The sequence below is a fragment of the Budorcas taxicolor genome, chromosome X, assembly GCF_023091745.1.
Source record: "Budorcas taxicolor isolate Tak-1 chromosome X, Takin1.1, whole genome shotgun sequence".
In the NCBI taxonomy this organism is placed as follows: domain Eukaryota; kingdom Metazoa; phylum Chordata; class Mammalia; order Artiodactyla; family Bovidae; genus Budorcas; species Budorcas taxicolor.
In genome coordinates, this window is record NC_068935.1 from 141,855,267 (window position 1) to 141,873,574 (window position 18,308).

An 18,308-nucleotide genomic window follows, 5' to 3' on the forward strand; every position below is an offset into this window, starting at 1 on the left:
TACACAAATTCCTGTTGTTCCCTCCAAGAGTATACTTCCCTGTCCTGTGGCAGTTCTGGCAACTCTATGGTGTGGTTAATGGCGAACTCTTCCAGGAGGACTATGCCATACCCACACCCCGAGTCCCTGTCCCTTGACACTCCCAGAACGATCCTTCTGATGAAGCAGAATGGTTACCGCCCTCTTTTTCCACAAGACTGTGGAATGGGCATTGACAGTGGGGAACTGTTGCAAAGAACCAAAGGTGACTCCATGTTGGAACTGTTTCTTTGACTTGCTTTTTGTTGCCATTGTTATTATCATCTCTCACCAGCTACATATTATTTGTAGGGAGGGAACACAGATGCAGATATAGAGAACAGACTTGTGAACACAATGAAGGAAGAAGAGTGCTAAGACCAGTGGAAACCAACATGATTATTACAACTGTTGCAATAATCTCCTAAAAGAAATAGTGTCTAATCTCCCCTTGACTGGCAGTTAGAAAGATCTTCCTAAGATAGGATGGTCCTAGGATACACTCCCAGGGGACACATGTTGCTAAGAGTCCAAAACGAAAACCTGGGAATGCTAGATATACAAAAGTAGAGATAGAAGGGCGATGATGGGATGATAAGGGGTGTGAGTTGGGGTCACATGACCACTCACATTTATCTGAATCAGGGACTTCTCTGGTGGTCCAGTGGTGAGGATTCTGCCCTTCCCTCTCACAGAGTACAGGGTCCATACAGGATTCATCCCCATTGGGGCCTAAGAACCTGCATGCTGCATTCTGTAGCCAAGATAAAGAAACAAACAAGCAAAAAAGGAAAATTAGCATCTTGATCAAAGACCAAAGACAGGAAACGGTCTCAGGATATTCTGAGACATGAAAGCCTTCTATCACGCAGACTTCACGGCTGAAAATACGTCAGGGTAATATACAGAGGAATGTATGAACAAAAGAGATAGCATGCTATTGCAACTGAAAGAAAAGAGAATAAAAGGAAAAAACATAGATATAATGTCGGTCCCCATGAACATGAAGGAAAGTGATCTCCTGAGGATGTGAGCTGAGGATGACCTTGAGATGACAAGCTCTCCTCAAAGGTCTGACTTCAACCCAAATGAAAGAGTCTGAACTCTAGTTTTTCCCAGGAGAAGTTCTCACTTAGCTGACTCAGAAACCCTGAATCTCATCGTTTCTTCCTTTCTATACTCAGAACATAACTAATCTTTTAATGTGTTTATTTGATAAATTCCCATGAATGAAGATGAAAGTGAGTTAAATTTGATAAAAAATTTAGAAAAATGACTCACTGTTTCAGTGACCTTGAGTCAGAAAATTTATTTTTTCCATTCAGAATTCTAAAAGTGGCAAGAACAGCTGTCCAGTACTTTTGCTCACTGGGAGAAACAACTGAGTTAGTGAGTAAATATTATATTACAGATTAAATGGGTAGAAGGTTGTCTGGAGAGCAATCACTGAAAATAAACAACTGGTGTGCAATCTTCAGATGACTTTAAGTGGCATTTTTACCAGATCGTCCTCAGTAATTAGGAGGAAAAAGCCCACATTGGGGCAGGAGAAGGTGGTAAATGCTTTGTGCTGACCTGTTCCCCACCTCAGAAAAATAGGAATATTTCCAAGGGTCTCTTAGGAAGTAATGTTCCCTTGGCTAAACCACACAGTCAATCTTTACTTTTAGAAAATAAATGTTAGACTGTCTCCACCATGTTAACAGAACCATGCAGAAGTGAGGCATATGCACCTTGGAGAGCTCATCTCATTTTTGGATCTCATGATAAACAGGAAAATAAATAATTGTCCCCTTGCAATATTGGATGTACTGCAGTTTCTCACTTACTAAAGGTCAAATGCCCGCATCCACGTATGCTTCTCTCAAAACAAATATCATTATCAAAATGACAGAATGCCAGCAGAGTGTATCTCTGCCAACCAGGATCCTGAAGGTGCCTTCTGTTGCACCTGTGGTCATATGAGGAACAACTATTGGCTCACGATGTATCACGCCAGCAGATGCAGGCTATAAAAGTGGCAGCAATTTTGCATCCTCTCCAACCACTGGGACACCCTCAGCTTCTACAGAAGGACTTCAAGAGTCAACAAGATGAAGGCTCTGCTGTGCAGTCTTGTCCTTGGTCTGCTTGTTGCCAGTCAAGGTGAAGCTCACGGAGAGAACTCACAGGTACCAGGGGCATTTGAACGGTGGTCCTAGCTTGGGAGGAAGTCTTAGTGAGTGTTGAGGTGAGTGTCCCTTTCGAGGTTTGGTCATGTGGACGGCTAAGCCTAGCCATGTCCCTGCAACTGAGAATTGCTCCATTCACGGGCTCTATACCTGCTGTTTGTGATGTCTGTATCATCTCTACCATCCATTCACTGGGTCTCATGCCTGTTCACTACTCTTGTAAAATGGAAGGAAGACCACACAGCTGCTGGATTAGGGCTGTTGCATTTGACAAGATAGCTCAAGCTATCTCAGTAATACCTCAATTATTTCCTTAATCTGACATGAGGTTTCCTATGATTTTATACCTAGGGCTGTGTTCGTAAAGATAGGTAACTTCGGCTAAGTGAAAGGGCAGGGAAACTCCTGAGGGATGATGTTGGGCAGAATTTACAGAGATGGACTGCGATTTCTGAAGGGAATTTAACTTTTAGTTCACAGGAAGATGGTTAAACTATTACACGGCAGCCAATAACATAGAGAAGATCACCGAGGGTGGGCCATTCTACGCTTTCATGCGTTGCATTGAGTTTGATGAAGAAAATGGCACAATAGTGATGCATTTTTACGTCAAGTAAGTAAAAATCACCCAAAAGGAAAACAACTGTAAACCCCAGACTGAGGGAGGGTGTCTCTTCCCTGCCTGCAGGGAGCTCTCTGGGTGGTAGAGGAAGACGCCCTGAGCTGTGAGGCTGGGCAAGTTCTCTGAGTTGGGGGGAGGGTGGTTCCACCGTGAGCCTCCAGGGAATGTCCTGAAAATTCTGCTTAGAGGGAGAACCCGGAAGCACTACTGGCATCAACTCAGTAAAGGGAAGAGGGACACGGCAGAGAGAAGAGGCTCGTGTCCTGGCGCCCAGAGTCCCCACCAGGGGCTGAACTCCTTCCTGCAGAATTTGTAAGAGACAGTTCCCACTGAGCACAGAAGTGAGAGCAAGGGGAGAGCAAACAGTGAGCTCTGCCCTCGGGGCTTCCTCACGGGAGGTTTCATCACCACTGAGTTTCCCAAAGCCTTCGGAGCCCCTAGTGACGTTCCCAAGTCCCTTCCCAGGCGCCTGCCAATGCATGTGACAGGAGTTCCATCCCTGGGTCAGGAAGATCCCCTGGAGGAGGAAATGGCGACCCACTCCAGTATTCTTGCCTGGAGAATCCCACGGACAGAGATGCCTGGAGGGCTACAGTCCAAGGGGTCACAAAGAGTCAGACAGGACTGAGCTATCAAGCACACACACACACAGATCTAAGTACCATTCATGGAATGTCCACTATACCAAAGACAGCTTCCTAGGAACATGAAAGTATGGCAGAAATCAACACATTTGCTCACGAGTTATCCCCCCATATGAGAACATGTAAACTCAGGTATGCATTGTGTGGAATAAAAATATCAAGAAAAGAAACCACTACATGTTCTATGCTTGGAGACATGGCTTTATAAATATATATAACTGATTGACTGCAGCCATGAAATTAAAAATGCTTACTCCTTGGAAGGAAAGGTATGACCAACCTAGATAGCATATTCGAAAGCAGAGACATTACTTTGCTAACAAAGGTCCGTCTAGTCAGGCTATGGTTTTTCCAGTGGTCATGTATGGATGTGAGAGTTGGACTGTGAAGAAAGCTGAGCGCTGAAGAATTGATGTCTTTGAACTGTGGTGTTGGAGAAGACTTTTAAGAGTCCCTTGGACTGCAAGGAGATTCAACCCGTCCATTCTGAAGGAGATCAGCCCTGGGATTTCTTTGGAAGGACGGATGCTAAAGCTGAAACTCCAGTCCTTTGGCCACCTCATGTGAAGAGTTGACTCATTGGAAAAGACTTTGATGCTGGGAGGGACTAGGGGCAGGAGAAGAAGGGGACGACCAAGGATGAGATGGCTGGCTGGCATCATGGACTCGATGGATGCGAGACTGAGTGAACTCCGGGAGATGGTGATGGACAGGGAGGCTTGGTGTGCTGCGATTCATGGGGTCGCAAAGAGTCAGACACGACTGAGCAACTGAACTGAACTGAATCTTTCTGAAATCAATTTTACCTGGAATAAGAAATGGCAACCCACTCCAGTATTCTCTCCTAGTCTTAGCTGGTGGCTCCGTGCTTAAGAATCTGTCTGCCAATGCACGAGACATGAGCTCCATCTAGGTCTGGAGGGACGCCACGTGCCCGGGAGCAAGTAAGCCCATGTGCTATGATGACTGAGCTATATGCTATATATAGCTATATGCTCCACAGGAGGAGAATAAACCATGGTGAGAAATCCCGGCACTGCAACTAGAGAGTGATGACCCTTGCCCTCGGCAACAGAGAGCAGCCTGAGTGGCAAAAAGACACAACACACTCAGAAATAGAAACAGTTTTGTTTTTAAAAACAGTTATAAAATTTCTCCAGCACACCTCCTTTTCTTCAGTTCAGTTCAGTTCAGCCACTCAGTCGTGTCCGACTCTTTGCGACCCCATGGACTGCAGCTCGCCAGGCCTCCCTGTCCATCACCAGCTCCCAGAACTTGCTCAAACTCATGTCCATTGAGTCGTGATGCCATCCAGCCATCTCATCCTCTGTCGTCCCCTTCTCCTCCCGCCCTCAATCTTTTTCAGAATCAGGGTCTTTTCCAAGGAGTCAGTTCTTTGCATCAGGTGGCCAGATTATTGGAGTTTCAGCTTCAGCATCAGTGTTTCCAATGAATATTCAAGACTGATGTCCTTTAGGATGGTGGGTCTCCTTGCAGTCCAAGGGACTCTCAGGAGTGTTCTGCAACACCACATTTCAAAAGCATGAATTCTTCAGCACTCAGCTTTCTTGAGAGTCCAACTTCACATCCATACATGACTACTGGGAAAACCATAGGCTCAACTAGATTGACCTTTGTTTGCAAAGCAATGTCTCTGCTTTTCAATATGCTGTCTAGGTTGGTCATCACTTTCGTTCCAAGGAGTAAGCATCTTTTAATTTTATGGCTGCAATCACCATCTGCAGTGATTTAGGAGCCCCCCAAGATAAAGTCAGCCACTGTTTCCACTGTTTCCCCATCTATTGGCCAGGAAGTGATGGGACCGGATGCCATGAACTTCGTTTTCTGAATGTTGAGCTTTAAGCCAACTGTTTCACTCTCCTCATTCACTTTCGTCAAGAGGCTCTTTACTTCTTCTTTACTTTCTGCCATAAGGGTGGTGTCCGCTGCATATCTGAGGTTACTGATATTTCTCCTGGCAATCTAGATTCCAGCTTGTGCTTCTTCCAGCCCAGCATTTCTCATGATGTACACTGCATATAAGTTAAATAAGCAGGGTGACAGTATACAGCCTTGACATAGTCCTTTCCTGATTTGGAATCAGTCGGTTGTTCCATGTTCAGTTCTAACTATTGCTTCCTGACCTGCATACAGATTTCTCAAGATGCAGGTCAGGTTTTCTGGTATTCCCATCACTTGAAGAATTTTCCACAGTTGATTGTGATCCACACAGTCAAAGGCTTTGGCATAGTCAATAAGCAGAAGTAGATGTTTTTCTGGAACTCTCTTGCTTTTGTGATGATCCGATGGATGTTGGCAATGTGATCTCTGTTCCCTCTGCCTTTTTTAAATCCAGCTTGATCATCTGGAAGTTCACAGTTTATGTGCATTTGAGGCCTGGCTTGGAGAACTGTGAGCATTACTTTGCTAGTGTGTGAGATAAGTGCAATTGTGCAGTAGTTTGAGCATTCTTTGGCATTGCCTTTCTTTGGGATTGGAATGAAAACTGACCTTTTCCAGTCCTGTGGCCACTGGTGAGTTTTCCAAATTTGCTGGCATATTGAGTGCAGCACTTCCACAGCATCATCTTTCAGGATTTCAAATAGTTCAACTGGAATGCCATCACCTCCACTAGCTTTATTCGTAGTGATGTTTCCTAAGGCTTACTTGACTTCACATGCCTGGGTGTCTGGCTCTAGGTGAGTGATCACACCATCGTGATTATCTGGGTCATGAAGATCTTTTTTGTAGGGTTTTCCTGTGTATTCTTGCCACCTCTTCTTAATATCATCTGCTTCCGTTATGCCCATACCATTTCTGTCCTTTATTGAGCCCATGTTTGCATGAAATATTCCCTTAATAGCTCTTATTTTCTTTAAGAAATCTCTAGTCTTTCCCATTGTACTGTTTTCCTCTATTTCTTTGCACTGATCACGGAGGAAGGCTTTCTAATCTCTCCTTGCTATTCTTTGGAACTCTGCATTCAAATGGGAATATCTTTCCATTATTCCTTCGCTCTTGGCTTCTTTTCTTTTCACAGCTATTCGTAAGGGCTCCCCAGACAGAATTTTGCTTTCATCTTTCAGTGTGCTATCTTTTTGCCATTTCATACTGTCTTTTTCTTTTCTCATCATCAAATTTCTACCCCTAGAGCCGTAGATAAGACAGATCTGCACTTTCTAAATTTTCTGGATCTTCATGCGAGAAAAACATGCTCTATGAATCATTTTCCCCACCTTCCATCACTCAGCACAATGTTTAAAGCAGTTGTCACTGTCTGCATATGCAAAGAATCACGTTTTCCACGCCAAATGAAAGGAGTTTGTCTGCTCAGATAAAATTGTGTGTATTTGAGGTTATATTGGATAATTGTTGTGTTCCCACTTTGTGGTTGTTTTTCAGTGATTTCTATGCATTTCAGTTCCCTAATGACTAAGAGGGCTTCCCTGAAGCTCACTTGGTAAAGAAACAATCTGCCTGCAACGCAGGAGACCCCAGTTCAATTCCTGGGTCAGGAACAACCACTGGAGAAGGGAAAGGCTACCCACTCCAGTATTATGGGCTGGAGAATTCCATGGAATGTATAGGCCATTGGGTCACAAAGAGGCAGAAATGACTGAATGACTTGCACGTTCACTTTCACTGACTAAGAACACTCACCACACTTCACTGTGGGCATTCTTTTCCAAGGTGTCTGTTCAAAAATTAATCCAGTACCTGTAGGGTTATTTCTCTTTTAGTATTAGTTTAACAAAGATTCTTTATATATGCCAAATGCCCCTTTTTTCACATACATGTACAGAGGACATATGTGAAGCCACTTCCTCTTTTGTTACAGAGGTAACAATATATACGTATCATATATTATATGCATAAATTTCTTCATAACATATAAGCACATCACGTGTACTTAAGTGTTTGCTTGTGCAAGTGTCTTTGTGAGTGTGAAATGTGTCTGTATACAGATATGTGTCTTTCAGGTTTAATCCTCATATGGTATTGTGATGGAGGAACACTGTGTATTTGGAGAAAATTAAACATTTTTAAATTTTGTGATTTTTGGCTCTCATACTGTCTACTGAGGGCTTCCCTGGTGGTTCTTACATTGTGTAATGAGGCCTGGAGGATCTCATATTGTCTCGTAAGGCCTGATGGCTCTCATATGGTCTACTAAGGGCTTCCCTGGTGTCTCAGAGGGTAAGAAATCTGCCCGTAATACAGGAGACCCAGATTCGATCCCTGGGTTCGGAAATTCCCCTGGAGAAGGAAAGGGCAACCCACTCCAGTCTCCTTGCCTGGAGAATTCCACGGACAGAGGAAGAGACCGGTGGGCTACAGTCCATGGGGTCGCAGAGAGTCGGACACAACTGAGTGACAAACACTTCCACTTTCGTTGTCTAATGGCTCACTGCCAGGGCTGTGACAATCCCCCAGGTTTGTCATGATGCCTATGCCTCTCTGTTTTCAGAAACTATATATATAAAGGAAAAGTTCATCCTTTTCCTTTCTTCCTAAAATTCTAGATTTCTCTATGTTTATTGGCTTTACACCTGACCTGTCTGTATCTGCAGGTTGTCATTGTAACTACTAGTCAGATTTAGTGTGTAGACAAACCATCCTTGTCACTTGACAGTGACTGCATATGAGACAACATATTTTGTCCCTTTTGAAGGTCAAATTGTTCACCAGCACTGAGGTGATACCTGACACATATTCTTGGGTGTCATACAGAAAGAATGCTAATTATACATCAAATTTTTATTGTCTTACTCAACTACCTTGAATATGCATTTTTTTTTTTTTAAGGGAGAATGGAGAATGCCTAGAAAAATATGTCTCAGGCACAAAGGAAGGAAACTTTTATGCTGTTGACTGTAAGTATGAACGTTTCACTGGAAAGAGTATATTCAGGTAGAAATCTTGGTCTCATCTTTCTTCAATAACCCCATACATCTGAATTCTGCTCCTACTAAAAATCAGAGGTCAGGAACTGAAGCGTCTCCCCTCAATGGAGTGTAACTCAACGAGACCAGATCCAGACATCCTAGACTGTGAAGTTAAGTGGACCTTACGAAGCATTATATGAACAACGTTAGTGGAGGTGACAGAATTCAAGCTGCGCTCTTTAAAATCCTAAAAAACAATGCTGTTAAATGGCTGCAGCAATGTGTCAGCAACTTTGGAAAACTCGGCAGTGGCCACAGACCTGGAAAAGGTCAGTTTCTGTCTCAATCGCCAAGACAGAAAATGACAAAGAATGTTCCAACTACCACACCGTCGGGCTCATTTCTCATGTGAGCAAGGTACCGCTCACAGTCTTACAAGTTAAGATTCAGCAGTACATGATCAGACAGCTTCCAACCGTATAAGCATGATTCAGCAAAGGCAGATGAACCAGATCAAATTCTCAACATTCACTGGATCATGGAGAAAGCAAGGCAATTCTAGAAAGAAAAAAAAAAGTTTTTTCCTTTCTGCTTCATTGACTATGGTAAAGCCTTTGACTGTGTGGATCACAACAAAGTGTGGAAAATTCTAAAAGATATGGGAATACCAGATTGCCTTACCTGGCTCCAGAGAAACCTGTATGTGGGTCAGTCAGCAACAGTGAGAACTGGACATGGAACAAAGGACTGGTTCCCATTGGGAAAAGAGTACAAGATATCCTCATGTGGCTTCTATAACTTATATGCAGAGCACATCATGCCAAATGCCAGGCTGGATGAATGACAAGCTGGAATCAAGATTGCTGGCAGAAATATCAACAGCATCAGATATGCAGATGATACCACTTTAATGGAAGATAATGAAAAGGAACTAAGAGTCTCATGATGAGGGTGAACGAGGAGACTGAAAAAGCTGGTCTGAAACTCCACATTCAGAAACGCTAAGATCATGGCATCTGGTCCCCTCACATTATGGAAATAGAAAGTGGTAAGACTGGAAGCAGTGACAGGTTTTATCTTCTTGGGCTCGAAAATCACTGTGGATTGTGACTGCATCCACGAAATTGAAGAAAATTTGTATTTGGGAGGAAAGCTATGACAACCCAAGGCAGCTTATTAAAATGCAAAGACATCACTTTGCCAACAAAATCCGTTTACTCAACAGTATTTTTTTTTTCCCCCTTGTTATGTATGGATTGGAGATTTGGAGCGTAAAGAAAGCTGAGCACCAAGGAACAGATGCTTTGAAGGATGGTGCTAGAGAAGACTCTTGAGAGTCCCTCAGACTGCAAGGAGATCAAATCAATCCATTGTAAAGGAAATACATTCTGAATATTCATTGGAAGGACCGATACTGAAGCCGAAGTCCCAGTACGTTGGCCACATGTTGCGAAGAACTGACTCATTGGAAAAGACCCTGATGTTGGGAAAGTTTGAAGGCAGGAGGAGAAGGGGATAACAGAGAATCAGACGGTCGGATGGCATCATCGACTCAAAGGACATGAAGTTGAGCAAACTCTGGAAGATCGTGGAGGACTGAGGAACTTGGTGTGGTACACTTCGTGGAGTCATGGAGAGTCAGACGTGGCATCGCAATTATGTATCAACCAGAACAACGTGGCTAAACATGAGTGCACAATTTCGCTTTCATAGAATTCTCACAGATAGTTTACAACAGGCTTATGAACTGAGGTCTCGGGGTCTATCTTGAGGTGGCACATTAGTGCCATTCACTATTTAAAAACAATCTTATAATATCTTAGTCCATTCAAGATGAGATGGATGAACTTGAACTCAAGGAAATCATCATGAGTTCAACCGTAAACACAGCTTCTATTTAAAGCAATGGGAATGCTGGCTAAGCTTCGTATCTCTGAGCTCTTTATAATGGCCCTAAATAACATTATTATTTTCTCATGGCCTAGGGGTAACATATTTGACTGAAATTTAAACACATCATATGTGATCACAACCCTTACCCAAACTAAGTAGTGGCACAGCGCATGTGCGATGATCACACATTAGTAAAATTCATGCCTGAAATCTTTCCCCGTCCTTTTCATTGATAACTTCTAACATATGATGTTTTCTAAATTATGATTTCATTTTCCTGTTCCCATTCTGTGATTTCCCTTGGTTGAATTGTGAATTCTTCCACTGTCTTTCCGCTTCTCTATTTTTACAATCTGTTTTAGCTTGAATTTTCCACAGTGACTAAACAAGGGAGATAAACAGAAGGGCAAGGCGTCTTGGAAGGTCTCTTGGGGACCAGCCATTGCAGTCTTCAGCTTTGTTTTGGAGACTGTGAGGGGTACTGGCATCAGGCGCAGTACAGCAGTGGCTTTGATGGTGAGCTGACACCCAGAAGACAGGTTACTCTCACTGTCTCATCTGTTCATGAACATGACAGTCAATTCAGTGATGCTGCTATGCCCACCTTGTGAAGCCATGGTGAACCACAGGTGGTCACTGATAATCTGAGGACATGCATAGTATGAACTTCTGTCCCAGTGGGGGCAAGGCTGGTGGACTCGGCCTGCCCTTGGGAAAATTGCATATTCTTGTCAGGGCTATGAGACTCTGAAGCTGCTTTTTTTCTTTTTTACAAGCACACTAAAAATTTTCAGTGTTTCAGAGACGGAGCAAGTGGTGTTTGCAAGGTTCAGGAACACAGACGGGCGTTTTTACATCGCATGTTGCTGAGTGGTTGCAGGAAGGTGAGGTGGAGGCCAGGAGACTGAGGAGGGATGCAGAGAGTGCAGTGTGATGCACAGTAGGCCAGAGCTGCTTCTTGTCCAGACGCATGGGGCAGAGAGGACGGGCAGGACGGAGAGCAGGGGCAGCGGCCCAGGTGCGGAAGGAGGCCACCTCTAGGTGGTCACTGCCTTCACGTCCTACTAGGTAAGCTGTCTTCGCACCAACAGACAAGCCAGTGAGCTGTGTCATACCCCAGACTGAGGGGCTCGGGAAACACAATACTTAAAGTGTTCACAAGGTTGCCGGGCCTGGCGTATGCACTCAGGAACAGAAGGTGATGAACTCAAGGTAGGTTGGTCAAGAGATATCAATTTGTGGCCGGGGTAACAGACATCCAAGAATTTTAGAACCTGTATTTGATAACACGTTCATGATGTTTTAAACCACTCTCAGGAACTTCCCCGGTGGTCCAGGGGATAAGAATTCTGCCTGCCAGGGCAGGAGACATGGGTTTGATCCCTAGTCTGAGAAAATCCCACACGCCATGGGGCATCTAAGCTCATGCACCACAACTACTGATCCTGCACTCTACAGCCCCCGAGCTGCAACTACTGAAGCGCCCGCAGCCCAGAGTCTGTGCTCGGCAACAAGGGAAGGCCCTGCAATAAGAAGCCCGAACACCACACCAGCCTGCACTCCACAGTCAGCACACGTGGAGAAAGCCCACGGGCAGCAGGGAAGACTCAGCAAGTCAAGAAACAATGCAGAAAAAGAATCTGTGGGGTTCATTAGAACACACGTTCTAATGTGGTAAGCATCTTGCTAAGACAGCAAGGAGTGACCGGAAAATGGTAGGAAAAGGTGGGGGTGAGAAAAAGCCATGCCTCCTTTCCGTGCCGTGGTTAACGGTAGCATTCTGTGCACACATGGAGTGAGTGGGTCAATACACAATGGACCGTTCTTCATGCCCACCGTATGCCGCAATAATCTAACTGACAACTAGTTAAGGTGGGGCTGTTTGTATCTTTTCTCACTCTCACAGACGCGGGTCACAATGAATTTCAACTCATTAGTGGGGACAAGGACTATCTCATAGTGCATCATCTCAACGTGGATCCAGATGGCAAGGAGACAGAACTGGTGGGATTATTTGGTAGGTATGACATCCTAAAACTTCCACTGATATGGCAATGTTACATGTCCACTGTCAAGACTCATTCAGAATATCAGGAGGTGCTGACAGTACTCAGGGTGCAAGGCCTGTATCTTTATGCTCACAGAATTAAGGATCCTGGAAGGCAATATACCAAGAAACAGGAGGCCATAGGGTGCAGAATATCACATCATCAGACATTTCAAGATGATGTTTTTCTGTTGAAATTTTAAAAAGGAAGTTTTACTTGAATCATTTTTTAATATTTTATGTTAAATGTTAACTTTTAAATGTTGAAATATTTAATATTTCAACTAATTTCATGCCATGGCTATAATGAGACTGACTTTCTTTTGTTTTAAAATTTTTATCTATTTTTTAATTGAAGGATAACTTCTTTATTGGATGGCATTGTTTTCTATCAAAGATCAACATGAATCAGCCATACGTATACATCTGCTTCCCTTGCCTGGAAAATCCAATGGACGGAGGAGCCTGGTGGGCTGCAGTCCATGGGGTCACTGAGAGTTCCACACAACTCAGTGACTTCATTTTCCCTTTTCACTTTCACGCATTGGAGAAGGAAATGGCAACCCACTCCCGTGTTCTTGCCTGGAGAATCCCAGGGACGGCAGAGCCTGGTGGGCTGCCATCTATTGGGTCGCACAGAGTCGGACATGAATGAACCGACTTAGCAGCAGCAGCAGCAGCAGCATACATGTGCTTGTGTGAAAGTTGCTTAGTCGTGTCTGATTGTTTATGACCCCATGGACTATACAGTCCATGGAATTCTTCAGGCCAGAATATTGGAGTGGGGAGCCTTTCCCTTCTCCAGGTTATCTTCCCAACTCAAGGATCAAACCCAGGTCTCCTGCATGAGGAATCTTTACTAGCAGAGCCGCAAGGGAAGCCCATAGGTACACATAGGTCCCTCTCTTTTGAACCGCCCTCCCATCTCCCTCCGCATCCCACCCCTCTAGATTGATACAGAGCCCCTGTTTGAGTTCCCAGAGACATACAGCAATTTCCCATTTTCCATCTAATTTACAGATGGTCATATAAGTTTCCATGTCACTCTCTCCATACATCTCACCATCTCCTCCCCTCTCCCCATGCCCATAAGTCTCTTCTCTATGACAGTTTTTCCACTAATGCCCTGTAAATAAGATCATTGTCAGTACCATCTTTCTAGATTCCATATATATGCAGATTCTATAGCTATGTGTTTGTATACAATATCAGTTTTCTGACGTACTGTAAGCCTTGAAACAGATACTTACAGGATAAATCTTTGCCCTTTTCCATGTTTCAAATGCATTGTTCTTATGAACACTGACATCACTCCCTAATCACACAGAAGCCCTGAGAGGTGTGTGTGCCTTGGGGACAACAGGTGTCTATATCAGAAAAGGTTATTGGGTAGAACGGTAGGTTCATGAAAGAGTAAATTGCCCTCTGGCATTAAGTGCAAAGTGGAGAATGTGTCTGTGGAAGGAGAGAAGCATGTTTCCTAATAAGCTGGGTCTAGAAACAGAGATGAGTGACAGTTACCTACACGAGGAAGGTGTGAGAAGCAAGTAGGTTCCATATTAGGATGAACTGAGGCCCAGATTCATGGAGATCCTGGCAAGTCTTTGTCATCCAGCTCCTGATGCTGAGGGGGAGGGTGTCCTGCTCACCAAGTTGGACTGGGTTCAATTCTTAAGACAGAAAGCATATGTCTGTCTTGTGGCAACCGTTTGAAAGTCTTAGATTATACAAGTGAACATCTGATTGGCATGTTCCATTCATGGTTCTGTAGATTTAGGAATATCCATGGGTTCCCAGGGGTCACAATTCTGCTTTTTGCACGGTGATTTGACAGGCGCAGGAAATAATGTTGATCCAAAACACGAAGAGGAGTTCAGGAATGCAGTGAGAGAAAGAGGGATTCCAGAAGAAAATATCCGGAATTTCATCGATAATGGTAATGGAATTATACTTCTTTCCCTGACCATACCATTCACCTGGTATGTAAATATCAGGAAACAAATCAGCTTATTCAAAATTTCTTCTTCCACAAGTCATCTCTTTTAAGATCCGTTATTTAAAAAAAGGAAGAGAGAATGAAACATTGGAGATGCTGGGAATGTTAGTAATTGGTGGCTCTTTTATTTCTCCCATTTTGTTTTTCCCCAGATGACTGTCCAGAGGAGTGAAAACCAGTGACTCTGATATTATGTAAGTAAACATGGTCCGAAAAAAAAAAAAATATCCGTTATTAATGGTGCCCATTCCAGATGAAGTAAGAAGGTCACACCGTTATTCCATGCATGTGAAATGTTTATCTCAACAGTTTAAACGTGTCACGAAAGACTTTTCTCTGCTCCATAATTTCGCTGCTCTTGAGCCATATTAAGTTGCAAACAGTTTGGTTGATTAACGCTGAGCAATTGTGGTGAGAGAGTCATATCCTACGGGAATCTTGCAGACCAGAGTCATCAGAGAGAAGCAGGAATCCCCATGAGTAGGTGGAAACTCTCAGTGTTCCAATGCATCCTGACCTTGCGGTTGCCCCACACATACCTCCTCCAGGAGAATCGGTGTTAAAGAAGCAGGGCTTCCCTGATGACTCAGTTGGTATAGAACCCGACTGCAATGCAGGAGGACCCGGTTCAATTCCTGGGTCGGGAAGATATGCTAGAGAAGAGAAAGGCTACCCACTCCAGGCTTCTTGGGCTTCCCTTGTGGCTCAGCTGGGAAGACCTGGGTTTGATTCCTGGGTTGGGACGATGCCTTGGAAAAGGGGAAAGCTTCTCCAGTATTCTTTCCTGGAGCATCTCCATGGACAGAGGAACCTGGTGGGCTCTAGTCCATGGGGTCACAAAGAGTTGGACACGACTGAGTAACTTTCATTTTCACATAGATATCACTTCTGCATGGGACCTTATTTACAAAACAGAAACAGACTCACAGACATGGAGAAAAGACTTGAGGTTGCCAAGTGGGAGGGGGTTAGCAAGAAAAGGATTGGGAGGTTTGCGGTTGAAAACGGAAAGTGGAAGAAAGGTTCCTTGCTCAGTCACATCTGGCTCTCTGCGACCCCATGGAACATAGCCCTCCAAGCTCCTCTGTCCATGGTATTCTCCAGCAAACATCCTTGTGTTTTTCCATTCCCTTCTGCACAAGATCTTACCAACACAGGGATCAAACCTGGGTCCCCTGAGTTGCAGGCAGATCCCTATCGTCTGAGAAGTTTGAGGTTAGTAGATAGAAACTATTATATACAGAATGGATAGAGAACAAGGTCCAACTGAATAACACAGTGGACTATACGCAATACTCTATAAAACGTAAATGGGGAAAGAATCTGAAAAAGAATAGATACTAACTTTTGTATGTATAATCACTTGGTTGTACACCTGAAATTAATGCAACATTGATAATCAGCTATACCAGAATATAAAAATTAATAATTAAAATGCAAATAATTTTAAAAATTAAAATAATAATTAATAAATAAAAAAAAATTAAAAAAATTCTTGAGGACCCAAAAGACAAAAGTTTCAGGGTTAGAGTTGTCTGCTCCAAGTATAGAGCCTGAAAATCATCTTTAGATGAAGCACCACCTTGTACATGCATTGTGAAATCATTACTCATAGAATCAATCCAAAATGGGAAATCTCGAACCACATGTACGTTCCGAGGACAATCTGCCATCACAGAAATGTGCAGTGTTGAGGTCCACCTGGAATCGGTTATTGGATCAGCTACCAGCTCCCTGTACCCTGAACAGCCTACTGCCTGAGGCTAACCCTTGTGAGCTGTCTCACAGTCAGCTCTACTAAACCATTGGTTCTCTCTTATTCACCTACAGAAAGAGTCACTGAGACCAGACACGTCCTCGTCTCCATGGAATCAAGATCAACAACACGAAGACGACTTTCCTGGTTCCTGATTAACATGATCCTGCTCTCTTCACGCTCACACCCCCTCTCCCATCTCATCTCTCCTTCTCACTAAATCATGTCCTCACTGGTGTTATTTGATTGCTGAGGGTGTAAATAAATTGAATTAATATTTGCCCTGCCCAGGCATGTCTGTGCAAAAGTCACCTCATTTAAAACACACAAATGTCCACATTAAGTGTCCAGGAAACTGTGCCTTTCATAGGACAGGTGTTCATCAGAGACAATCTTTATGTAGATTTGGTAGACAGGCCTCAGGTGTCCAGGGAAGAGGAAGAAACTAGACTAAACCATCTTGGGGCAGAGTAATGACTCCTCCAGTGTATGCGCTTCTCGATGGCTCAGATGGTAAAGAGTCCGCCTGCAATGCAGACGACCCAAGTTCTATCCTTGGGTGTGGAAGATCCTCTGGAAGAGGAAACAGTAACGCACTCCAATGTTTCCTGAAGAATGCTATAGACAGAGGAGCCTGGTTGGCTACAATCCAAAGGAGCCTGGTTGGCTACAGTCCATAGGACCCTAAAGAGTTGGACAGGCCTGAGCAACTGACACTTTTGCTTTCAGCCTACTGTACGGAAGGCGGCAGTCTGATGAAAAGGAAGTCCCTAAAATGCATCTTATTCATTCCCGAGAAAGGAACGTAGGTTCCACTCACTAAGACTCATGCACGGAAAGTGCAGGGTGACATTACTGTTCAGTACAGTTCAGTTCAGTTGCTCAGTCATGTCCAACTCTTTGTGACCCCACGAATTGCAGCATGCCAGGCCTGCCTGTTCATCACCAACTCCCGGATTTTCCCAAGCTCATGTTCATCAAGTCGGTGATTTCATCCAGCCATCTCATCCTCTGTCGTCCCCTTCTCCTTATGCCCCCTATCCCTCCGAGCATCAGGGACTTTTCCAATGAGTCAACTCTTTGCATGAGGTGGCCAAAGTACTGAAGATAATGGTGACCTCCCTCAAAATATCCCATGCATGTACCTCTAGAGTCCCTGAGCTTAACCCGTAGCAGGCCACCACTGACACACACCTTCACCCACCGGAAACTTCTGGACACCCTCAGGCAACTCCAGGACAGTCTGCTGTGGGGTCACTCTTCCTTTCTCCTAGGTCCTGGTACACAAATTCCTGTTGTTCCCTCCAAGAGTATACTTCCCTGTCCTGTGGCAGTTCTGGCAACTCTATGGTGTGGTTAATGGCGAACTCTTCCAGGAGGACTATGCCATACCCACACCCCGAGTCCCTGTCCCTTGACACTCCCAGAACGATCCTTCTGATGAAGCAGAATGGTTACCGCCCTCTTTTTCCACAAGACTGTGGAATGGGCATTGACAGTGGGGAACTGTTGCAAAGAACCAAAGGTGACTCCATGTTGGAACTGTTTCTTTGACTTGCTTTTTGTTGCCATTGTTATTATCATCTCTCACCAGCTACATATTATTTGTAGGGAGGGAACACAGATGCAGATATAGAGAACAGACTTGTGAACACAATGAAGGAAGAAGAGTGCTAAGACCAGTGGAAACCAACATGATTATTACAACTGTTGCAATAATCTCCTAAAAGAAATAGTGTCTAATCTCCCCTTGACTGGCAGTTAGAAAGATCTTCCTAAGATAGGATGGTCCTAGGATACACTCCCAGGGGACACATGTTGCTAAGAGTCCAAAACGAAAACCTGGGAATGCTAGATATACAAAAGTAGAGATAGAAGGGCGATGATGGGATGATAAGGGGTGTGAGTTGGGGTCACATGACCACTCACATTTATCTGAATCAGGGACTTCTCTGGTGGTCCAGTGGTGAGGATTCTGCCCTTCCCTCTCACAGAGTACAGGGTCCATACAGGATTCATCCCCATTGGGGCCTAAGAACCTGCATGCTGCATTCTGTAGCCAAGATAAAGAAACAAACAAGCAAAAAAGGAAAATTAGCATCTTGATCAAAGACCAAAGACAGGAAACGGTCTCAGGATATTCTGAGACATGAAAGCCTTCTATCACGCAGACTTCACGGCTGAAAATACGTCAGGGTAATATACAGAGGAATGTATGAACAAAAGAGATAGCATGCTATTGCAACTGAAAGAAAAGAGAATAAAAGGAAAAAAC

The 18,308-nt window shown here is 44.1% G+C and overlaps 1 protein-coding gene across 1 annotated transcript; it reads left to right on the plus strand.

Moving 5' to 3' along the window:
- Positions 1-2,111: 2,111 nt before the first annotated feature.
- On the plus strand, positions 2,112-14,449 carry LOC128070629 (odorant-binding protein-like). The gene is made up of 6 exons (XM_052663936.1): positions 2,112-2,189; positions 2,663-2,802; positions 8,262-8,329; positions 12,141-12,251; positions 14,116-14,217; positions 14,430-14,449. Exons 1-6 carry the CDS (start codon positions 2,112-2,114, stop codon positions 14,447-14,449), a joined length of 519 nt encoding a protein of 172 aa, XP_052519896.1.
- The last annotated feature ends 3,859 nt before the right edge of the window (positions 14,450-18,308 follow it).

What these genes read in the sequence shown, in the direction of transcription:
- LOC128070629 (XM_052663936.1), top strand. Translation starts at nt 2,112, where the DNA reads ATGAAGGCTCTGCTGTGCAGTCTTGTCCTTGGTCTGCTTGTTGCCAGT. An exon ending in AAACTTTTATGCTGTTGACT is followed by an intron (nt 8,330 to 12,140) that starts GTAAGTATGAAC and finishes TCACTCTCACAG; the next exon opens with ACGCGGGTCACAATGAATTT. An exon ending in AGAACTGGTGGGATTATTTG is followed by an intron (nt 12,252 to 14,115) that starts GTAGGTATGACA and finishes GTGATTTGACAG; the next exon opens with GCGCAGGAAATAATGTTGAT.